This window comes from Salvelinus alpinus, chromosome 3 (assembly GCF_045679555.1).
Source record: "Salvelinus alpinus chromosome 3, SLU_Salpinus.1, whole genome shotgun sequence".
Classification (NCBI taxonomy): domain Eukaryota; kingdom Metazoa; phylum Chordata; class Actinopteri; order Salmoniformes; family Salmonidae; genus Salvelinus; species Salvelinus alpinus.
This window is the reverse complement of record NC_092088.1, coordinates 46,301,177-46,326,718: the sequence shown is the minus strand read 5'-3', so window position 1 is coordinate 46,326,718 and position 25,542 is coordinate 46,301,177. Positions and strand designations below refer to the sequence as shown.

At 40.7% G+C, this 25,542-nt stretch overlaps 2 protein-coding genes across 2 annotated transcripts; one reads left to right on the top strand and one right to left on the bottom strand.

Moving 5' to 3' along the window:
- Positions 1 to 2,999: 2,999 nt before the first annotated feature.
- LOC139570826 (neuroblast differentiation-associated protein AHNAK-like) lies at positions 3,000 to 15,403 on the top strand. The gene is made up of 5 exons (XM_071393036.1): positions 3,000 to 3,118; positions 7,809 to 7,865; positions 8,401 to 8,521; positions 8,628 to 8,803; positions 10,447 to 15,403. The coding sequence occupies exons 2-5, from the start codon at positions 7,863 to 7,865 to the stop codon at positions 14,908 to 14,910; spliced, it is 4,764 nt and encodes a 1,587-aa protein (XP_071249137.1). The 5' UTR covers positions 3,000 to 3,118; positions 7,809 to 7,862; the 3' UTR covers positions 14,911 to 15,403.
- LOC139570827 (ectodysplasin-A receptor-associated adapter protein-like) lies at positions 15,404 to 24,863 on the bottom strand. The gene is made up of 6 exons (XM_071393037.1): positions 24,568 to 24,863; positions 19,412 to 19,470; positions 18,129 to 18,171; positions 17,950 to 18,020; positions 17,485 to 17,533; positions 15,404 to 17,280 (listed from the first exon to the last, which is right to left on the bottom strand). The coding sequence occupies exons 1-6, from the start codon at positions 24,623 to 24,625 to the stop codon at positions 16,892 to 16,894; spliced, it is 669 nt and encodes a 222-aa protein (XP_071249138.1). The 5' UTR covers positions 24,626 to 24,863; the 3' UTR covers positions 15,404 to 16,891.
- Between the last annotated feature and the right edge of the window lie 679 nt (positions 24,864 to 25,542).

Sequence of the window (25,542 nt, the reverse complement as noted above, 5' to 3'; positions counted from 1 at the left end):
TAGTAGCCCGGGGGGTGGTCTGCTCAGACGGAGGGGGTCTGCTCAGACGTGGTCGTGTCGACAGAGAATCCAAGCCAGATGGCGATGGCGAAAGAGAGGTTGTGAATTGTAGAATTGTGTTTGCTAACTGGTGCTAGCTTCGTGGCAGTGGCGCTAGCTGCGCTAGCCGCAAGCTAGCTGTGAGGATCAGAAGCAGTGGCTCAGGGATTACGGCAGGAATCCGGCGTTGTTGTCGAGAGACAGTCCGATGCTGGTAAATTGGTGAGTAATATCCAGGCTAATAACAGGGCTGGTGTCTGTGCAGAAGGTAAAAGCTACTAGCAGCGGCAAAAAAAATAATAAAAAAAAATAATGGCTAAATTAGCTTGTAGCTGGTATTGTAGCCCAAGAATTCGCTGGTAGATTGGTAGACATTAATGGTAGATGGTAGACATTAATGAGCGAGCTAGGACAAACATAGTCAATAGGACTTTTTGTTCAGCACTTTTGAAATGTACAGTGACAGAATTCAGAACATGGGCCGTTCTTACAGTGCTTTCCCTGTACACCAAGTCAGAACCGTATGATAAATAAAGGGGGCATATAAGCAGACAATGAAAGCTCTTACAATATTCTGTGATTACATTTCTCTAAAACAGGTTATAGGCTACATGTGCACTATCAAATCAGAACAGTAGGCGAAATTAAGAGCGGAAAATTTACCAAATTATTAGGGTGAGGCACATGGGTTACTAACAGATTACTACACAACATACACTTAGTATTACTTTCTTAGCTACAGTATATAAATCTCCCTGACATATTACATAATTTATGCAGCAGCATACAAGACATTTTTGGACTTGTGCTGTGCTCACTTGAACAGGAAGTTTCATCAAACTTTGTCATCAAAGTCTGGCAGTCTCTGGATTTGTGGTGCTTTCATGACAACTGGGAACTCTTAAAAAAAAAAAAGGTTGAATCATGATGACGTCAGTGATCTTCAGGTCGTAGCTCTAGAGTTCCCGACTTACAATTCCGAGTTGGATGACCATTCAAAATGTAACGGTCCTGACCTGTTTTATGTTGTTTTTGTATGTGTTTAGGTCAGGGCATGTGTTTTGGGTGGGCAGTCTATGTTATCTGTTTCTATGTTGGTTGTGGTTGCCTGGTATGGCTCTTAATTAGAGGCAGGTGTTTTGCGTTCTCCTCTAATTAAGAGTCATATTTAGGTAGGGTGTTCTCACTGTTTGTTTGTGGGTGATTGTCTCCTGTGTCGTCGAATGTATGTACCATACGGGACTGTTTGGCTGTTCGTTTATTTTGATGTCGTCTGTTTCCTGTCCGTGAGTTTACGTTTAGTTATGTAAGTTTATGTTCAGGTTTCGTCAACGTCGTTTTCTTGTTTTGTATATTTGGAAGGTTTTTGTTTCGTGTTGCCATCGTCGTGTTAAATAAAAAGATGGCTTATTTCCCTACTGCTGCATTTTGGTCTGATGATCCTTCTCTCCTCTCCTCGTCCGAGGATGAGGAGAGAGACAGCCGTTACACAAAATGTTTTTTTCCCCGAGTTCCCAGTTGTCTTGAACTCACATTTCCCAGTTCCGAGTTAACAGTTGTTTTGAGCGCAGGAAGAAATCATGCTGGATTGACAGCATGGCCAATGTTGAATGTTTATAATTTTAAGCTTGGAAAAGAGACCCTTAAACCCAGCCTTGGGACCACACCGCCACTCCACTGAATAGCAGGCTACTGATTGCTTTGCAATGCTTGCAGTTAGCCACTGATTCCTTCCAAAACACTCATTGTTGAATTTGCGATTTCCAACTTGTTGTGTAATGTTTATGTCCAACGGGCGATGAGCACCGATATGTTTTGTCTATAATTACTCTTCATTATTTATTTTCATGTGACAAGGATTAAAAAGGATTTGCCAGTAGATTGTCGACTTGATTCATGATGATGACTGCTAGCTAAGATTTGGAATATATGAGTACCAGTCCAATCAAAGCTACTGTAGATATAAGGTGATTTGACATCATTTTATCTGTGGCCAATAACCCTGAGAATTCTTGGATGGGCACTTCTAATGTAACTCAGGAAATTAAGCTTTGAATGCGGAGGTTCTTCTTATTGTACCTACCACTGGAGCACTACTGCTTTCCTGGAGCTGAGTCCTACTTGTGTGATGTACTTTTCTAAACATTGTATTAATTCATAGAGTGGGTGGGGCAATAACTCACTATATTATGCCTGGTTTTGGTTTGGTACATAGTAAGCATAATACTGAATTAACCCAGTTATTGTTACCACTTTGACACACTGATTGTCAGCACTGTGACCTCATCTCTACGGCATTATGTCCTACTGTACCTGGGACGAAGTGAAATCAGTAAGTAAAGTATGAGTCTACAGTATAATGATGATGCTGATGATGCTGTAGTGTAGGGGCTGTCATGTATCTGTGTGTATACATATTAACCTCCAAAAGAAGTTGAAATTACAAAAATACAATACTTTATCATGATATTGAAGATAATGAGCAGATTTTTGAGAGATCACAATCAAGTTCAACTCACTCAAAATAACATCAGCCTCCTTTCACTATACAGGTCAGTCAGATACAGTAGAAGATGGCAAAGACACTGATCAATGGCTTATGGCAGAATCTTTGGATTCCATTCATCTCTCCAGAGCTGTGGGCAGTGTGTGTGTGTATGAGAGACAGAGAAGGAGAGAGTGCATTCATATGTTGATGGATGTAGATGTTTTGCAATTATTGCAGGCCTCTGTTTCTTTAACCTTGGTTAAGAACGGGTGGTGTGTACCTCTTTCTCTCTCTTTCTAAATCTCCATTTCTCTCTCTCACTCTCTTGGCAGGTTTCAGCTGTCACCAGCCCTGTAAATGTGCATGACATGTCCCTCTCCCTGTGAAAAGGTTCATAGTGGGGGTTGGGGTGGCATTGGGGAGGCGGTCTAGGTGCTGCCTAACCTGTTCTACAGCTCAGGTTGCGGTCAGAGAAGACATTTAACACAATGTATTTAACACAGATCCTCTTAGGTTCACAGAACAGCTAAGGTACAGAGAAGACAACATTGCCTGGGCTTTCAGAGGACGCATATCTAGGAGCATCACAAGGTGAGTCCTTCCCAATCTGAGCCCAGCACAGGCCCAGCATATATGCATACGAGCTACGCGGCCACATAATAAGGCTTTTGGTGCCATTAGAATAAGATATTTAACAACTTGATGTAATTCGTGCCGATGGTACAATGGGAATTTTAATCATAGTTTAGTGCTCTTGTTTCTGCTGTGTCAACTGGTAATAGAATGAACCTTATATCTCCTGAGACCCCAGCCCTAAACAGTTGCATTCATGAGTTTTATTGATAAGGGTGAATATCCAACTAGTCAGTGACAACTGTGTGGAGTTTGGCGTTTGTGACAGCAACTATGTGAGCTTATTACAGTATTATAGACACAATGTTCTTGGATTTCCTAGGATCTTCTACGTAGAAGAACCCCTTACCTTCTAATGACTCTTGTGTAACTTGTGAGCATTATATAGTTCGTGCGAGTCTCAGCTTTTCATAGAAAGATTTTAATAGTTTGTAGCTCAAACCATACAGACGTTTTTATAAAAAGAATCGGGCCCCTCGTCTCACAAACATCACTCTACTCAGCCCCCGTTAAACACAGACTAATGGTTGGTACCAATGAATGCAGAATAAATAGAAAAATCTAATGGTACAACACAAACGTCTGTAGCTCATTAACTGAAGACTTTTAATTTTTAATCAAAGATTCTCTGTAATTAGCATTTCGTGATTAACTAATCAGGCAAATGTAATTAACTAGGAAGTCGGGGCATGGAACCCTGACCTGTTCACTGGACGAGCTACCTGTCCCAGACCTGCTGTTTTCAACTCTCTAGAGACCGCAGGAGCGGTAGAGATACTCTTAATGATCGGCTATGATAAGCCAACTGACATTTACTCCTGAGGTGCTGACTTGCTGCACCCTCGACAACTACTGTGATTATTATTATTTGACCATGCTGGTCATTTATGAACATTTGAACATCTTGGCCATGTTCTGTTATAATCTCCACCCGGCACAGCCAGAAGAGGACTGGCCACCCCTCATAGCCTGGTTCCTCTCTAGGTTTCTTCCTAGGTTTTGGCCTTTCTAGGGAGTTTTTCCTAGCCACTGTGCTTCTACACCTGCATTGCTTGCTGTTTGGGGTTTTAGGCTGGGTTTCTGTACAGCACTTTGAGATATCAGCTGATCTAAGAAGGGCTATATAAATAAATTTGATTTGATTTGATATGGACAGGGTTAAGCTACAGACAACGAACACAATTGCATTTTATCGATGGCAATTCGAATGCACAGAGACAGCGTGAAGAGATCCTGAGGCCCATTGTCGTGCCATTCATCCACTGCCATCACCTAATTTTTCAGCATGATAATGCATGGCCCCATGTCACAAGGATCTGTACACAATTCCTGGAAGCTGAAAATGTCCCAGTTCTTCCATGGCCTGCATACTCACCAGACATATCATCCATTGAGGGTGTTTGGGATGCTCTGGATTGACGTGTACGACAGCGTGTTCCAGTTCCCGCCAATATCCAGCAACTTCACACAGCCATTGAAGAGGAGTGGAACAACATTCCACAGGCCACAATCAACAGCCTGATCAACACTATGTGGAGGAGATGTGCCGTGCTGCATGAGGCGAATGGTGGTCAGACCAGATACTGACTGGTTTTCTGATCCACGCCTCTACCTTTTTTTTAAGGTATCTGTGACCAACAGATGCATATCTGTATTCCCAGTCATGTGAAATCCATAGACTACGGCCTAATGAATTTATTTAAATTGACTGATTTCCTCATATGAACATTTTGCATTTATAATTTTGTTCAGTATACATTGTCACCTCACTCAAAACAAGGGGTTGGAACCGGTTCATGGAACAGAACCAAAAACCAGAAAATAAAGAAATTTTTCAAGGAACAGAATCAGAACCGCAAACAAAAGTAATTTATACTGTTCTGGACCATTATTTTAAAAGTGTGTGAACCGGTTAATAACGTTATTTTACATTCCGGGCATTTGTTTCCAGTCCCACAAAAAACACAACAAAGCTCCTATGCGAAGCCCTCACTCTGAAACTTATTCCAGTGACTGCCTGCCAGCCAGTTGAAAATCTTTGCCAGTGTGTGTGCGTGTAGGCAACCTACCCCTCCCCCTCCCCTTCCGAAGCATAGTTTAGTAACCTGCTGACGTTACAAGCGGGATTCAGAAATTAGGGAGAGAGATTTTTCATTAGAGAAGAATGGATGAACCTTTTCAAAGCTGGTTAAGGATACTATAGTTATCACGTTTCACATTGGATTTATTAACTACAAAAAGGGAAGACATGTTTTTATTTAAATTCAGGTGCCGCTCTACACACAGAACCTTCATTCAAAGATCCTTCATAGAAGCCGCTCTTCCGTAGGTCTAATTCTGTGGCCCGAATTCAGATAATGCATGTCATAACAACAAGATGCCCAGCACTTCAAGCCAAGCCTCTTCCTCCACCCTCTCTCGCTCTCTCCCCACCTGCAAAATTTTGGTCGCATCTCGCACCCTACACTCGTCTGTCCAATGCATGTAAATAGCTTTCTGCTCCATAGCAAGCTGCTCTATCCGCACTTACTGGTGCAATAATTTACTGTCGAGCTAAATGTATGAGCTAAATCTCTACATTCCTGCTTGGACGTGTTAGATGAAACAACTTATTCCTTGAATACCACAGTTAGTTATTCATTACACTTTAGAATAATTATGAAAGACTATGAAAGACTTTAAAAGATGATTACCCAAATCATGGACTAGGAGCGATGGGTAACGATGCTTCGTGGGTGACTGTTGTTAATGTGTGCAGAGGGTCCCTGGTTCGCGCCCGGGTCGGGGCGAGGGGACGGAGTAAAGTTAAACTCTTACAGAGGCACCATTGACACCAGGGGAAAATGTTAGTCTGGACTATAATTAACACTCAGGGTAGGTGTTGATTCAAGGGAACACATACATTATATGAAAAAAGTATGTGGACACCGGCTCGTCGAACATCTTATTCCAAAATCATGGGCATTAATAGCTCTTCTAGGAAGGCTTTCCACTAGATGTTGGAACATTGCTGTGAGGATTTGCTGTGAGGATTTGCTTACAATTTTACGGGGTGTCCACATACTTGTGTATATATAGTTAATAACACTGAATGTTAGAATAAACTACTGTGGTATTCAGCCGGCCACGACCGGGAGACCGGGAGACCCATGGGGAGGCACACAATTGGCCCAGCGTCGTTAGGGGAGGGTTTGGCCAGCAGGGATGTCCTTGTCCCATTGTGCACTGGCGGGCCGGGCGCAGTGCACAGTGTTTCCTCCGACACATTGGTATGGCTGGCTTCTGGGTTAAGTGGGCATTGTGTCAAGAAGCAGTGTGGGTTGTGTTTCGGGGACGCATGGCTCTCGACTTTCGCCTCTCCCGAGTCCGTACGGCAGTTGCAGTGATGAGACAAGACTGTAACTACCAATTGGATACCATGAAATTGGGGGGTAAAAGTAAAATAAATTTAAAAAAAGAGTTGTACAAAAACAAGTTGTGGAGGAAGTCAGTCACTGGTACTGTCAATTGTTGAGAAACGCTGTACTGTACTGCCAATGTTATGTGTCAGCACTATGTCCAAGTAGGGATGGGATGTGTGGCTGTGGATGAGTTGGCAGCGTGGGCTGGTGTGGATAAAATGCCTGGGCTGGATTCTTGTCCCAGTCCGCCCCTTCCGGTACAATAATGTAATGTTTTGAAGCCAATATCATGGCACTCATAATTCAGTTTACACCATTCCCTCTTTCTGACATGCTGCCCAAACCCTCAGCATCACAATGCAGGTGAACACGTTGACATTCATGAGGGTAGTGGGTGTGGCAGTATGTGGCTGTGGTAGTAGGTATGGCATGTAAGCTATCATGCATCTAAATCAACTTGTTTGGGAAACATTCCCCTGAGCATCCTGGCAGTGGCCATTGCTGGGGTTCCTAAGGCGTGCGGCTGTCTGTGTGTGGGTGTCGCTGTCACTCTCTCTGTCAATCAGCCAGCAGTAAATTAAAGGCAGAGAGCTTTGTCAAAAGCTTTAGAGTGGTTATCGAGATAATTATTGTCATTATAACAGTAGTGATGATACCTTTCAGCAGACATAGTCCAATTACTATTTTGGTTGTTTTTTACATGTTAAGTTATGCAACCTGGTCTCAGAACATTTCATATTATTCTGTACGTAAATCACAATCCATTTGTGAAATGCTCAAGCATTCATCCCTACCTCCTGCCTTATCTTGTGATGCAGCAAAAGTCTAGCAAAGACTGTTTAGGTGTAAGTCTGAGCAGAGATGCATTAACTGTGTGCAACTGTGTTTCTGTGTGGATGTTTCACCCACCGAGCTGGGAGAGGATGTGGTTTGTCTCTGCTAGCTACACCTCACAAAAGTTTTCATTAACAGATATATCACCACATACAGATATTATAATAATCTGAGGCAGTTTTGTCATTAGGAAATGCAATAATTCCAAAGCTACCCTTCAATAAAAATAGTTAAAATATAAAGTTGAAATAGATTTCTCTTTTGGATTTTTCAATGTACATTTTATTGTTGTGCAACATCAAACCCTGTAAGATGAAATGTCTTATTTTAGAGGGAGTTTTGCTTATTAAATCACATTATAAACTGATAGTAAAGACACACTGTACCTCACTTCTTTTTTGTTGTTTTTACAGGTTATAGTGAGGACATTTTTCTTGATATGCCGCTGTAAATATACTTCAGAAATCATGGTGAGTCAAATAATTTAAAAGCCTTGTGTACTTAGGTCAACTGTCATAACCCATCAGAACCCAAAATATAAGCAAATTTTACTTCATTGTTAGTAAACAATATCATTGTAAACAAACCCTGTATAGTCTCAAAATATATTTTAAGCTATAATGTTTATATCATGGCTAGTCAGTCCTTGTAACCATAGCTCTATCTATGAATTTGAGAGTGATAACATTTCTCCAGACCCATCCCTCAGGTTTTTACAAAAACAATGGCAGGTGACCTCTTTGTTAATGCTTGAAAAGTAGATTGCCCCTTTAAAGAGCAGGAGCCTTGAGGGAGCCAGCTTGTTTTTACAAGAACAATCTATCCTGGGGTGTATTCACAGTGTAAAGAAATCAGAGCCTAAAACCATACAGATTCTTTGTTTTACCAGATTCTTAGTCCACTTTGGATGAGTACTGCACACATGCTAATGTAACTGTTACAAATGGTTGCTGCTTAATGATAGTGACTACAATTGTTATTTCATTTTATTTGACATCTTCCTAGAATGGGGAAAGTCAGCAAAGACGTTACTCCAAAAGCTTGGTCCTGGAGGATTCAAAAAGAGGAGTTGTCATCACTGGAATCACAGACCCTAGTGTCACTGATAAGATTGGCTTAAAAGAAGGTAAAATGTCACATACTAGTTTATTTCTGATCAAAAACATTCATAATTATAACATACAAAGCACAATAGATAATTATTAGTAAAACTTTTCTCTCTACTCTTTCAGACAATGAGATTGTTGCTGTCACCATCAATCTGAATCACCTCAGTAAAGATGACAGGATGAAATTACTCAAGATCATGGAGCCTTACAATGACAACATGAGAGTTATGACAAAGCAGGATCTGAAAGCCAGCGTCAGTCTCGGATCATTGGATGGTGGCCTCAAAGATCCTGGGGATGTAAGTGTCAGAATCAAATGTACTTCAGGATTTATGCCAGCAGTCATTGCACTATGCTGACATAATAGTTGACATAACTTTTTCAGTTTTGAAGAATTACAGTGCCTTCGGAAAGTATTCAGACCCGTTGACTTTTTCCACATTTTGTTACATCACAGCCTTATTCTAAAATTGATTAGGCATTTTTTTCCCCTCATAGGTTTTTAGAATTGTTAGCTAATTTATGAGAAAAAAATAGAAAAATGACATTTACATAAGTATTCAGAACCTTTACTCAGTACTTTGTTGAAGCCTCTTTGGCAGCAATTACAGCCTTGAGTCTTCTTGGGTATAACGCTACAAGCTTGGCACACCTGTATTTGGGGAGTTTCTTCTCTGCAGATCTTCTCAAGCTCGGTCAGGTTGCATGGGGAGCATCGCCGCACAGCTATTTTCAGGTCACTCCAGAGATGCTTGATCAGGTTCAAGTCCATGCTCTGCCTTGACCACTCAAGGACATTCGGAGACTTGTCCTGAAGCCACTCCTGCGTTGTCTTGGCTGTGTGCTTATGGTCATTGTCCTGTTGGAAGGTGAACCTTTGCCCCAGTCTGAGGTCTTGAGCTCTCTGGAGCAGGTTTTCATCAAGGATCTCTCTGTACTTTGCTCTGTTCATCTTTCCCTCGATCCTGACTAGTCTCTCAGGCCCTGCCGCTGAAAAAGATCCCACAGCATGATGCTGCCACCACAGGGATGGTGCCAGGTTTCCTCCAGATGTGACGCTTGGCATTCAGGCCAAATAGTTCAATCTTGGCTTCATCAGACCAGAGAATCCTGTCATGTGTCTTCTACTGAGGAGTGGCTTCCATCTGGCCACTCTACCATAAAGGCCTGATTGGTGGAGTGCTGCAGAGACGGTTGTCCTTCTGGAAGTTCCCATCTCCACAGAGGAACTCTAGAGCTCTGTCAGAGTGACCATCGGGTTCTTGGTCACTTCCCTGACCAAGGCCCTTCTCCCCCGATTGCTCAGTTTGGCCGGGCGGCCAGCTCTAGGAAGAGTCTTGGTGGTTCCAAACCTCTTCCACTTAAGAATGATGGAGGCCACTGTGTTCTTGGGGACCTTCAATGCTGCAGAAATTTGTTGGTACCCTTCCCCAGATCTGTGCCTCGACACAAATCCTGTCTCGGCACTCTACGGACAATTCAACCTCATGTCTTGGTTTTTGCTCTGACATGCATTGTCAACTGTGGGACCTTATATAGACAGGTGTGCACCTATCCAATTAATTGAATTTACCACAGGTTGACTCCAATCAAGTTCTAGAAACATCTCAAGGATGATCAATGGAAACAGGATGCATCTGAGCTCAATTTCGAGTCTCATAGCAAAGGGTCTGAATACTTATGTAAAAAAGGTATTTTTTTGTTTGTTGCAAAAAACTGTTTTTGCTTTGTCGTTATCGGGTATTGTGTGTAGATTGCTGAGGAATTTATTTTATTTAATCCATTTTAGAATAAGGCTGTAACGTAACAAAATGTGGAAAAAGTCAAGGGTCTGAATACTTTCTGAAGGTAATAAAATAATGTATTGTGGCTCAATATCTTAATATTTGCCCACTGAGCACCACATAGAACTATGCTTTATTTACTATTTGATTGTCTATAGATGCTCAAGGATCCCTACAGCAGAATGCAGCAATCAGTTGAGGCACCAACTATCGAGGTCGATGGCCTCAGTGGACAACTAAATGCTGAAGGGGGGTTGAAGAGTGAAATCAATGGTCCCACTTTGAATGGGGAATTGCCCAATGTGACATTGGACACACCTGGAACTGATGGTGATGCAAAGTTCACAATGTCCACCATTGGAATGTCTAGGCCTATAATGAAAGGAGCAGATATCGATGGCACCCTCAGATGCCTTGAAGACAGTCTATTAATACCAAAGCTCCGCACTCCAGATGCCTCACTTGACTTGGAGAAACCAGAGGTTAAGACAAATGGATTTAAGTACAAGGATCCCAAATTAAAAATGCCTCACTTCAATCTACCACACATAAAAGCCAAAGCACCAAAGGGACACGTGAACATATCAGGAGATTTAGAAGGCCCTGGTCTCAGTGGAGAGCTGGAGACACCAGACCTGAAGATTTCAGCTCCCGATGTGGAAATTAAAGCCCCAAATGTAGATTTGAATGATCCAAATGCTGACTTGAAAGCTCCAGATGTTGACATAGAGGCTCCTTCTGGCAAATTCAAATGGCTAACTCAAACAAAGCCCAAGTTTGGATTATCTGGAACCAAAGTGAAGGGATCTGACGTCGACATAGGTGCTGGCCTGTTTGCAGCTGACGTGAATCTCTCCACTCTCAACATTGATGGAGAGATAAGTGCATCAGATGTAGATTTGAGTTCACCAAAAGCTGAGGTAGATCTGCAAGCTCCAGATATCAACATTGAGGCTCCCTCAAGTAAATTGAAATGGCCTCATTTAAAGAAACACAAATTTGGTCTTCATGGGCCAAAAGTCAAAGCCCCTGGTGTTAAGACAGATCTGGAGACACCAACCTTTGATCTTTCTGCCTCAAAGATTGAGGGTGAGATGAGCAACCCAAATTTAGAATTGAATTTACCCAAAGCAGACCTGAGTGGCCCTGATGTTGACATTCATCCTCCCATTGTCAAATTTAAGTTCCCGACACTCAAAAAGCCTAAGTTCAGGCTCTCTGGACCAAAGATAAAAGCTCCAGATGTTGATGCAGATCTGAAGGTACCTGACCTCAGTCTCTCTGTCCCTGATGTTGATGCAGGTCTTGACACTCCTGATTTGGACACCAATTTGTCAAATGCAGATATCAAAGGCCCTGAAGTAGACTTTAACGCACCAGAAGTGGACATTGAGCCCCCTTCAGGTAAATTCAAATGGCTTACTCTAAAAAAGCCAAGGTTTGGACACTCTGGACCCAAGGTTAAGGGACTCGATGTCGACATAGATGCTGACCTGTCTGCACCTGACTTCAATCACTCCACTCCAAACATTGATGGAGAAATAAGCGCACCAGCTGTAGATCTTAATTTACACAAAGCTGACCTCGATGCTCCAGATGTTGACATTGATGCTCCCTCTGGAAAATTCCAGTTGTTCAACCTAAAGAAGCCTCAATTTGGACTCGATGGTCCAAAGGTGAAGGAGACAGAAATGGATCTGGATGCTAAGCTGACTGTACATGACATGAGTCTCTCTACCACTAACATTTACCGGGATATAAGTGCACCAGATGTAGATGTCAATTTCCCCACAGCTGACTTGAAAGGTCCAGATGTAGATCTTCAGGCACCAGAGGTCAACATTGAGGCACCCTCTGGAAAACATAGATTTCCAACTTTTAAAATGCCCAAAGTTAACTGGTCTGGACATAAGGTGAAGGGACCAGACCTTGATGTTGATCTGAAGACACCAGATTTGGACCTATCAGCAATTGAAGGTGACATCGCTGTTCCAGATCTCAATGTCAGTTTGCCTGAAGCTGACCTCAAAGGACCAGATGTAGATGTAGACATTGATGCGCCCTCTGGAAAATTCAAGTTGCCGAAAATAAAATGGCCAAAAATGAGAAAAGTAAAAGGACTGGAACTTGATGTAGATGCTGATTTTAACACCCCAGAATTAGATGTTGATTTACCCGAAGCATATCTGAAAGGGACTGACATTGACTTGAAAACAGCAGACCTCAACCTCTTAGCACCAGCAATTGAGGGAGACATCGCTGTTCCAGATCTCAATGTGAGTTTGCCTGAAATTGACCTCAAAGGACAAGTTGTGGATATTCAAGCCTCAGATGTCAACCTTGAGCCCTCTGGAAAATTAAAGTTCCCTAAAATCAAACTGCCAAATTTGGGTTTAACAGGGCCAAGAGTTAAAGGATCAAACCTGGATGCTAATCTCAAGGCCCTGGAGTTGGACATCTCTGTTCCTGATCTGGATGTCAATTTGCCAACAGCTTATCTCCAAGCTCCTGTAGAGCTGAAAACACCAGACCTGGACCTTTCTGCCCCCCAAATTGAAGGAGCCATTGCTGCTCCAGATTTGAGTATCAGTTTCCCTGAAGCTGACATCAAAGGTCCAGAGGTAGATCTTCAAGCCCTAGATGCTGACCGTAATGCTCCCTCTGGAAAATTTAATTTGCCTAAAATCAAACTGCCAAATTTTGGTTTAACAGGGCCAAGAGTTAAAGGACCAAACCTGGATGCTAATCTCAAGGCCCCAGAGTTGGATGCCTCTGTTCCCGATGTGTATGTCAATTTGTCAACAGCTGACCTCCAAGCCTGTGTTGTAGAGCTGAAAACACCTGATCTTTCTGCCCACAAAATTGAGCGAGCCATAACTGCTCCCTGTCTTGATATTCATTTGTCTGAAGTAGACCTTAAAGCCCCTGATCTCAACATTGAGGTTCCAATAATTGAGCTTAAGACACACGATTCAGGCATATCAGTTCCAGAGATCGATGTGAATTTACCAAAAGCAGATATTCAAGGGTCTGATCTAGACCTGAATGCACCGGACCTCAACCTCTCAGCTCCAAAAATTGAGGGAGACATTGCTGCTCCAGGTATCAATGTCAGTTTGCCTGAAGCTGCCCGAAATGCCACCGATGACCAGCTGCAAATATCAGAGCTGAACCTTTCTACCCCAAAGGTTGAAGGAGATATCTCTGCTCCAGATTTAGATATCAGTTTGCCCAAAATGGACTTTGAAGGACTAGATGTAGATCTTCAAGCGCCAAATGTTTACCTTAATGTTGATGCTGATCCGAAGACACCAGATTTAGACATCTCAGCTCTTGAGGTTGATGTGAATTTACCAAAAGTAGATCTTAAAGTTCATGATCTAGACCTGAAAACACCAGAGCTCAATGTTTCAGCCTCCAAACTTGAGGGCGAAGTGAATGTACCAGAGATAGATATCAACGTACCCAAAGCTGACCTCAAAGGATCTGAAGTAGATATAAAAGCTCCAGATATAGATACGGATGCCGCTTCAGGCAAATTCAAATTCTCTTATTTTAAGCACCCCACATTTGGTCTTTCAAATCATAAACTGGAGGAACCCAACCTTGACGTTGATGCACCTGACATAAATATTCTAGTTCCCACACTTGAGACTGGGCGTGTAGCCCCAAAGGTAGATGTACATCAAGCAGACCGAAATCTATCTGCTCCTAATGTTGAAAGTGATATCAGTGCTCCAGATGTAAATCTAACTTTACCAAAACCTGACCTCTCCAGACCAGAGGTGGAATTGAATGCTCCTGATCTTAATCTCTCTACTCCAGAGATTAGAGTAAGTGTCCCAGACATTGGTCTGAGTGTGCAGGGAGACATTAAAAGTCCTGAGGTTGAGCTGAACTCTCCAGATGTTGACATTGAGGTTCCCTCTGGAAAACTGCCTTATTTTAAGATGCCAAAGTTTGGTCTCTCAAGACCTAGAATAAAGGTACCAGAACTTGATGCCAGTGCAGATGTGAATGCGCCAGATGTGGAAGTTTCTGTCCCCAAAGTTGAGGGAGAGATTAGTACACCCGAACTGAGTCTCTCTGCTCCTGACGTCAATTTAGCTGACATCAAAATAGATGACACTCACAAAAGTAAGTTAAAATGGCAATTAAAGTGGCCAAGGTTTAGATTCTCTGGCTCAAAAGGTAAAGAGTCTGACATGGACAATGAGGAAGAGCAGAGTGGGGATGAAACAGAGAGTGGTCAGGTAGAAGTACCAATGTTTACCTTTCACAGACTTCCAAAGAACAACAAGATTGAGAGTGCGCTCAAAGATGCTGCGGAGGCCCTTTTTGAGGCCATTGACACACCAAAGCTTGAAGGAGGCCTTGATACAGCTAGTACAGAGGTCAGTTTGCCTAAAGTGAATGTGTCTTTGACTGAAGGACGGAAAGAGACATCACCTTTAGGACCTATTAACATCATGGAGCGGTTGAAGTTGTTCAAAGCAAAAATCACCTCAGATGCACTAGACTCATTGGAGGAAAACAACAGGATATCAATAAGCCTCTCCAATATGCTTGGTCTGAATATCACAGATCCCGATGCAGATTATTCCTGGTTTCCAGCCATGTGAACCGTACACTTGGGATAAACCAACATGAATGTAACTATTTTGTAAATAAGCACCATTCCATTTGTGCATGAGCTGACTCCATGTTGAGGATGTGATTTGTTTCTATGTAGAAAACATAAACATGTCATTATTTTTTCTGTAGATTTGTCTCAGATATCTCTTTGTATTCATCCATATGCTACATCTATATTTAAACAGTTGACATCAAAATTAAGGAAAATGTGTTCATTAGCTCCATGTGTACTCAAACTTATTTCAATTATGTTACTATTTCCCATATTCTGTTCACTTGGAAGTATACTCATTTTTACAAATGCCTCAGTATTGTATCTGTCACAATTCAGACCTATTTCAACCACAAAGGGGACACAATCTGTATGGAAAATGTCATCTTTACATTTTAAGCAAAAACAATAGTTGAAAAGTGAAATGTAATTAAACTATTCATGAGATATTTTTTCCAATAAACTATTATATTAAATTAATACATCCATTATGTTTATTTGTCATTTATTGATGATAGACTACTAATTTATAATTGACTACAACCATATGATACTGTATAATTAAATGACAGGCTTGAATTCCTCTGATTGGATATTCATCACTGAAAAGAAATCTAGATAAATAAACATTTACCAAGTTATATAATCATATACACAGAAAACTCAAACTCTCATGGGTAACTTCCAACAGAAATCATTTTTTCAGCGCTGTATTTTCAATTATGACTTTTGAAACGTGTTGATGAAGAAAAGTTCATAAGATTAGCAAGAAGCTGGAAAACATCTAGCTTTTATTTGCTTCAAGTGGTGGTGGGGGGGGGGGAATTGTAATCACAAAATGATAAAACGTAAGGGAAAATTGCTAATTAAGATTCAGACCGTAGTGAGATATCTCATTTGACAACATGACCTCTGCTTCATCAAACTATCCCAAAATAATCAAGACTCATTAACTATTAATACAAACAATACTTGGAGATGATTCATGTTTTTATGAGACTATAAAAGACCAATACGCAAAACTGTCTCCTTTGCCATATTATATATACTACATTGATTATTATTGTCTGTCATTACTATGGTGACTGTTCTAATAAGTAAAAATGTACTAACAGTTCACCATTTAAATCCTCTTCTCTCTTTTCCACTTTACCTTCTTGATGTGCCATGTTGGTTAGCACAGTTCCACTTACTATATTCTAGCCCATTGGTCATTTTTGTGGGACACTTGGACACTAGTGATGGCCATTCTGAGTCTTTTCGGTGAACCAGCTCATTTGGCTCCATTCACTTCAGAGTCGGCTCATTTGGCTCCCAAACAGCTCTTCGTTCAAAATTATTTAAAAAAGATTGACCTAGAACCATGATTTCCAATCTCCAATGTAAAGCCCAAAAGGTAGGCTACCATTATGTCAGATCGTGAAATACGTGTTCAAATTTTTTTTTACGTAGTGAAATTATTAGATCGGTCAAAAAATTGTGTTTATTTTAAATGCACTGGAAAAATGAATGTGGACCAGAATGTACACGTTATATTTGCATAGTAGCAGTATGCAAATCAGGGAGCCAAGTGAACGGCTCTTTCAACGATGCGATTTGCTTCCTGACATTCACCAAAAAGGATCTGTTCATAAAGAGCCGTTTGTTCGCGAACAACCCATCACTATTGGACACACAGCAATTCTGAGGTTGCGGGACCTTTGAAAAAGAAAATAATGAGCTGGTTGAGATGCTCAGAACTACAGTATTGGTAAAGAGTATACAATGGAAATCAGTCCTATTAAGTCCTCAACTCCGCAGGAGTCATAAAATGTGATCCACTGGTCTTTTGCACACCAACTCAACCAAAATCCTGGAACCACTGGATATGGAAAAAATGGTCCAAGTCCCTGTTGCTAATTCAATAAAGTGTATAGCAAAATATAAAAAGTAATATGCATAATTTCTGAGGGATTTTCAGGGGTTGGGGCAAGTGGTCAATGAGCATTTTGCCAGCGTGAGGGCCAGTCGTTATCCATCCAGCTTTGCAGAAGCCGCAGCACATCAATGCGCTGGTAAACCCGGCAAAGTTCGGTGAGCTCAGTGACGGTCTTGTGGTTGTTGCGCAGCAGGAACTCTTGTGTGGGGCTGTGGCACATTGAGCCCTGGGTCCGGTGCTCCAGCAGAGTCAGCTCATCATAGCTCATACCCCAACGGCTCGCAAAGTTCTTCCAGTTCTTAACAGTGCAATGATTTGGGTCCAGTTTTAGCCGCAGTAAGTCCAGCAAGTCCTTGTCATCCATCAGGTCACTGATCTTTGGAGGTGGAGCTGAGCAACAGCACTTCTCACAGGGGTTGTTCAAGAACTGCAGCTCCTTGGGGAAGTCTAAGGGGTAGGAATTGGGGCAAGGAAAATGGAATTACCAACAGCCTTGGAAATATATACACTGTACATGGAAATGATTAGACTACCATTTTAGGTACACGTATGTAAGTGTAATGCATCTGTGTAGAAAATATGTACAACGTGCTTGGAAATGTTGTTCGGAGATACAGTATATATCATGATAAAAATGCTAATTTAACTTACCTTGTAAGATGGAGCCTGTGCAGATGCACTCCACACCATCTTCTACTGGCTGCATGAGGTTGGGTAAAACAAAACATTACATTCAGTTGTTGTAGTTCTAGAGTGGAATTAACTACAAATATGATTCAGAATACATCAAAATATTCTAATTGATACCATTAAAATAATCACAACCTTTTTAAACCTACTCACAACACCTTTCCTATGGAAAAAAGTGATCACTCACCCATCAAAATGTTATTGTGGTTTTGACACCAACAGCTAGTTTCCGTTACAGCGGCTCAAACATTACAGATAGCCAGGGTATGACATTTTCAGATGCTGGGTAAGAGGTATGGAGTTATATTTAAAAAGCTACAGTGTACAGTAGCATCCTGTCAAGACTCATCACCACATTTTCACATTAATATCATAAGCCAAAGAAACAATACACTTTAGCTCGGTGCAAGTGACCCCATTACACACCTGTCTTATTCTGCCTGAGGGAGGTGTGAGGTAGCCAGGTGGCATGGACCTCAGCTGCAGTGTCACTGTATCTGGAAAGGACAGATGGACGGTGTAAGTGAATGTTGTAGTTTCTCATCAGAGTGCACAGAAAGGCACATCAGTTGTGTGAACAGATGTACTGAGCTTAGAGCACCCACCTTGAGGTTCTGTGACTTGGACTGGATAGTTGGACTTCAAGGACTAAGAGACACAAAACACACATGTTCAGCTTTGCTGGGAAGTGGCATACTGATGGATTGTGATCTTAATACTATATATATCAATGCAGATATTTATGCTGATATACATCTTTTAAGACCGAGAGATAGCAATGAAAACGTCTGTAAATTGGGTGAGAAAATTATACTCTGTGTTGGATAGCGAAAAGTGGCTTGTTGCAACTTGCTTCTATATCAGTCCCTGGGCATAAGAAATTCCAGCATAATGTACTCAACTATGCTTCAATTACTTTACATGGCTATTTTCTTCTCAATCTAAACAGGCCGAAGAGTTAGCTCAAAGGATATAACAAAATTATTGCTAACAAAAACAATGTATCTATTCAATTAAAGGGATAATCCACCCCAAACAACTAATTCCAATTATTAACAGTGTTAAAGAGTGTTAAATAACACTAATATGTGAAAACAATATTTTTTGAGAACAAATGTTTCATTTTGTCATTATAACAAGCTTGGTAGCAACATGCAAATAATTGTGGGAAAATGTTGCAGTTCAAGTTGACTACAAAACCCACCATGCAATGCTTTCTCTGGGCTGGCTGACTAGGTAGCTAGCTAGCAAATATAGCTACACACAATAATACCAAAGTCCATATCAGCATGTGAAGTAGCTAGCTAGCTGTAAAATCACCTAAACAAACTTCACTATCAATTTAGGAGTGTAATCTCAGCCAGTTAAATGTACAGTTCGTCACTACCCAGAGCGACTGCAGAGTATGTTGCTATGGCAACAGCAGCCATTTCCCACATTTCTCACAGGGCACATTGCGAGATGGTACTTAAAGGAGAAACTGAGTTGAATAATTTGGTACACTGTTTAGATTGAGCACATCTAAGCGAAATATATACTTTGTCATGACGATATAAAACGGATGAATGTGTTCTATTGGCCGATCTGGAGATCAGGTAATTGTTTTAAAAGTGTTATGAAATGTGATAGTGTGTTATACTCTATCTCCAGTGACGAGAAACTGGTAGCTATGACGAGTTCCTACATGATTTTCAGATTTCCCAGACGGACCACTTAGAAATTAAATCATTGGATACATTTTTATTTTAAAACCACTGATAGAACATAGGCTTTCACCAAATTGACAGGTGTTTCATGATTTTTATTTCTGGGGGTGGATTATCCCTTAAAATTCAGATAGTACATTTGTGTACACTAGTTTGTTTCTGATGATATTAGAGGGTCGTACCATTTCTGCCATGAAGCTACTAGTATCTGTGTCCTCCACTGGTTCAGAGATTATTATATCTGTCGAGACAAGACAGGTGTAACAGGGAGATTACATGAAGAGAACAATGCACAAAGGACAATATTGCAGATTTGATAGAAAATGATGGCTGATGGAAATGGAATGCAGTTTTTCAACAAAGCAAATATCAGCATGAAGAGGACACATTAAATCTGAACTTATTGAGTGTCCTGGGTCCTGATAGTTGCAGACGTACAAAGCCCTCTTTTCAGCTCTAAAACATACCTCTACAAGGCAATGCAGGCCTCTGTCAGTCTGCATCACTGTGAGGCTATTGTATGAGACCTCAGAGCTCCAAATAAAGAGCTGCTCTGACCTTTCTTAAGTTACACTCCATGAAGCTGACACTCACTTCAGTTTATATGGGAACCTTGGATTTGTAAACACATTCAAGTTAACCAAAGACCATTTCACATGGGTTATATTAATGAAGTTGTTGACACAGTTGAAACTAAGTCAGACATAGATCTCAAAACGACAATATGTGGGTTGGTTCACTTCCTCAAACAAGAGAAAAAAATAGCAGGGTTTCTCACATTGCTGACATGAGTAAACACACACACACACACACACACACTTTACTATAATGGAGTTGTAAGGTGTCTCACACCAGGGGCCCGTGTCATTGATTGAACATATCACCAACAAGAAGGGAAATATTGTTGAGACGTCACTTTTTTTTGTGGGGAGGCTTTACATACCAGACTAAAATAAATACTAAAACACCTTCACCACCTTTGATTGAACAATATTATTTTAAAACATAAGCAAGTCATAAATCACAGTCCAGAAACTGTGATAATTTCTGTGGAAGGTACAAACAAAATATTGCAGTATTTTCTGCATATTGACATATTGCAGTATTTTCTCAATTGTTTTTGTTGTTACCTACATGATGATGACAGTGAGACAAGAGAGGAGAGGACATGCCAGTTAACTCACCATATGCCATACTCTCAGTAAGATCAATAACAGCAGAGCAGTGATGATCACTGTAATAACTGTGTAATTGCTGATGGACACAGAAATAGAATCTCATTCTAGGTCTGTGGTTGCATAGATGTGTACAGATGCTTTGGTAATGCATACTCAATCTCATTCTACCTTGCTCCTTATTAGTGCAACGCTGAGACACATCAGCCCCACGTCCCCTACTCATCAACTGTAAGCAGAAACCCATCTCAGCTCAGCATTGTTTCTGCTCCACAGGGAATGCAGAGACATGTACCTACTCGCTCTGCAAGAAGTTCAATAGATGAAATATAAACCACATCATAATAGATCCCTCCAGGCCATGATTCCATAGAGATTAACCTAGATTTTCTCCTTTTTGACCACCCATGCCTTTGCTACTAAGATAAGTCGAGTTTCTAAAAGTTTAATCAGACCGTGCAATGTTGCATTTGCTCTGCAGCGACCAAGGCATGCTTTTTTCCACACATGGCTTGAGATGAATGGCGTGCTAATACCTAACTCAATCCATGCAGTTTCTATACCTAAAGCAAAGATGGACAAATGCTTTGAAAGTTGCCTTGTCTATGTACAGTGAATGATTGAGGGTTGTGTGTGTGTGTGTTGTAAAACTCAAGTTCCAGCAGGACAAATAAGTTCTGTGATTTTGTTGTGAGAGGAGGCTTACTTTGCTGGCCTAAAGCCTCAGCTTCTGCACAGGCCTTGGCTGCTATATGAAGATTGACAATGCAATAGTAATAAAGAATAAAGAGCTTGTTCTTCAAGGCATGCTGATGAGGACAATGTTTCAGCATTAAAAAAGCACAGACATTTTTATGAAAGAATCAGAGCATTGTGCAAAATTGGGGTATTATTGTTCTGTTCATTCAACTGAGCAGGCATCCTCAAGACCCAACAGGTATCTGTCCAAACAGATCACTGAGTAAATGTAATTTATATGTATGAGCTCAAGGGGACAGCTCACATTTTCATACATTTTCCACAGCCCCGCGGGAAGTAGGGGTGCTGCAGCACCTCCTAAAAAATACATTTTAAAAAAATCAAAAAAAAAAAAAACCCATCTATAATACCAGTCAAAAGTTTGAACACACCTAATCATTCCGGTGTTTTTCTTTATTGTTACTATTTTCTACATTGTAGAATAACATTGAAGACATCAAAACTATGAAATAGCACATATGGAATCATGTAGTAACCAAAAAAAGTGTTAAACAAATCAAAATATATTTTATATTTGAGATTCTTCAAAATAGCCACCCTTGGCCTTGATGACAACTTTGATGAGCTAGTCACCTGGAATGCATTTCAATTAACATGTGTGCCTTGTTAAAAGTTAATTGGTGGAATTTATTTCCTTCTTAATGCGTTTGAGCCAATCAGTTGTGTTGTGACAAAGTCCCCTACTTTGTATACAGAAGATAACCTTATTTGGTAAAATACCAAGTCCATATAATGGCAAGAACAGTTCAAATAAGCAAAGAAAAAATGACAGTCCATCATTACTTTAAGACATGAAGGTCAGTCAACCCAGCAAAAGTCAAGAACTTTGAAAGTTTCTTCAGGTGCAGTTGCAAAAACCCTCAAGCGCTATGATGAAACTAAGACTACCACAGGAAAGGAAGACCCAGAGTTCCCTCTGCTGCAGAGGATAAGATCATTAGAGTAACCAGTCTCAGAAATTGCAGCCCAAATAAATGCTTCACAGAGTTCAAGTAACAGACACATCTCAACCTCAACTGTTCAGAGAAGACTGCGTGAACCAGGCCTTCATGGTCGAATTGCTGCAAAGAAACCACTACTAAAAGACAGCAATAATAAGATGAGATTTGCTTGGGCCAAGAAACACGAGCAATGGACTTTAGACCGGTGGAAATCTGTCCTTTGGTCTGATGAGTCCAAATTTGAGATTTTAGCTTCCAACCGCCCTGTCTTTGTGAGACGCAGAGTAGGTGAACGGTTGATCTCCGCATGTCTGGTTCCCACCGTGAAGCATGGACACTGTCGTGATTTCTTTAGAATTCAAGGCACACTTAACCAGCATGGCTACTACAGCATTCTGCAGTGATACGCCATCCCATCTGGTTTGCGCTTAGTGGAACTATCATTTGTTTTTCAACAGGAAACTGATCCAACACACCTCCAGGCTGTGTACGGGCTATTTAACCAAGGAGGAGAGTGATGGAGTGCTGCATTAGATGACCTGGCCTCTACGATCACCCGACCTCAACCTAATTGAGATGGCTTGGGATGAGTTGGACCGCAGAGTTAAGGAAAAGCAGCCAACAAGTGCTCAGCATATGTGGTAACTCCTTCAAGACTGTTGGAAAAGCATTCCAGGTGAAGTTGGTTGAAAGAATGCCAAGAGTGTGCAAAGCTGTCATCAAGGCAAAGGGTAGCTACTTTGAAGAATCTCAAATATAAAATATTATTTGATTTGTTTAAACACTTTTTTGGTTACTTCATGATTCCATATGTGTTATTTCATAGTTTTGATGTCAACACTATTATTCTACAATGTAGAAAATAGTAAAAATATAGAAAAACCCTTGAATGAGTAGATGTATCCAAACTTTTGACTGGTATTGTATATATTTTTTCCCCAATGTTTTTTCACAAAAGTAGTGCACTGGGCCTTTACTAATATTAGCGACCGATATAAAAAGTCTGTAGGGCGGGCAAAAAAAAAAATTCAGCATCTCTGCTTTGGCAAGAAATGTTGTTGTACAATTAAGAACAGTATCTTTCAGGATTCAATAGTTAGAATTATAAGAGTTGTTGCCCTGTCCCTTTCTCTGTGATTCTGGATTCCATTAGAATGACAAAGAACAAAACCCTGTCCTCAAACATTTACATCAAAAGGTGCAAAGTTATGGGCAAAGACACAAAACATCCACATCAAGGTAAATATTTTCTTGATCGTATTTTTTGTTTTTAATAACATGGAAAACAACCACTTTTGTTCAGTATTAATTTACCATCCTTAGAAACCACTTAATGTAAATGTACAGTACTATATTGTACAAAGGCTGGTCATCTAGGTTTGTACCTGTAGACTTTCCATCACCATGAAGAAAAACAATGCACAATGAAGTTATTGAGTACATTGAGACATCAAGTGGTTTGTGATGATGTGTTGTGGCTCAGTTGGTGGAGCATGGCACTTGTGATGCTAGGGTTGTGGGTTTGATTCCCATAGATGACCAGTATGGAAATGTATAGACCATTTCAGTGAACATATAAGTTGCATTTGCAAAGTATTTAAAGAAACTGGAAAACATATATCAAGCAAGTATTTGTATATTCCATAAGTATTATCAGATGCACTGTTTTGTACAGATAACTATCAGCCTTAAGTTAGAAATGCTGGTAAACACTGAAATACATTGTTTACATTTTTCCCCAAAAGTAGTGCACTGGGCCTTTACTAGTCCTGTCTTAGGGGACCCTGTCAGCCAAAAATCACAGTGAAAACCAACCATATAAAAACGTGGGGTTCTATTCTTTACAACATTGATAAACACAGTAGCCTAGCTTGCCATTGAGTTTGATTCCTCAGGTTGTCCAATGTTCCAATGCCTCAAATTGGAGATAACAGTTTTATGCTATGTCTAAGTCAGCACTTACATTGGACAGTTTGGAAAAGCCTAGGCCTAGCCTACTCACTTTGTCACTGAAAAAATGCAATATTTTCCAGTTCCCACACATCTCATACATTCACGAAGAGTAAGGCACAAGTCCCTTACTATCATTGATACAGAGGGGGGGATTTTTATGTTTGGGGAAATCCCACTTGTGAGAAGAGCACACTGAAATGGAATCAATGAAATGCAAGTTCTCTTATGTAAATTATGTCAATGTGATATGAATTATATATATATTTTTTTAACGAATTATTAAAAAAGTTCAGATAGCCTACATTTAAAAAACAAAAGGACTTTTACATTTCAATATTACAGTGGGCCTATCTATTTGTAAATTAGAAGGTTGTTCAAAAAGAACAAGATGAAGGTACAAACATGCAACACGGGATGACCTTCATCCACAACCACTAGCAAAAAGGTAGCATCATAAACGACATAGCCTATCTATACGATTTAACGTTTGAAATAACAGTACAGACTTACCGAATGGCTCCTTAAACGCCTTCAAGCTAGTCATCTTTACACAAATATATGTGAACATAAGAGAAAAGTCCGTTGCACATAAGAGTAAAATGACAACAGATAATAACGAAATTGAGTCGAAAAGTGGCGTTACCACCTCTGCAACGGAGTGCCGGAGAGTGCGCTAAGGGGGCGGGAGGTGTAGTTGGTAAAATGACGCTCAATGGGAGAAAAAAAGTTCTGACCTCAATGCTATTGGTGCTTTCAAGACAACTGGGAACTCGGAACAAAACGTTTTGAATAGTCATCAAACTCGGAATTCCAAATCGGAAACTCAGGCATCTTTCTAGAGATCTGCCTTTCCGACCTGAAGATCACCGACGTCATAACCTGATCTCGGTTATTTCCCAGTCTTGAAAGCACCACAAAACCTCTCCCCCGACCACGGGTGTCACGTAACTTCCCATACACATAAATAAATGTTAGACACGGAGGCTGACAGACCCCTTCTGCAGATTTATCATTCAATTTCCGCCATGTCTGATGACCGACAATGGGGACTTTTCTTAGTCTATTCTATAGGATGCTATTTTACGCTATATAGCCAAGGAAACTGACCTATGCTATGCCCCATAACACTGGTGTGGAAAATAGTCTAAAAACAGTTATCAGGCTATGCAATGGCTCCAGTTAACCAGTGGTCCCAATTAAAGCATAGGCCTACCTTTTTTTTTAATGCAGCCGCACTTTTTGGGCTGCATTTACACAGGCAGCCAAATTCAAATCTTTTCTCCACTGATTGTGAACATTGAACAGTAGGACACATCCCAGAATGAAATATGGCAGCCACTCCAATTAATATGATATGTTACATTTTGTATGGTATGTAGGCTATTAATTTGTGGATGTCCATCATCCATTTCGTATATGTTACAAATTACAAGTCGTATATTTTACAAATTGCAATTCGTACAATATGTTACGAATAGCAATCCA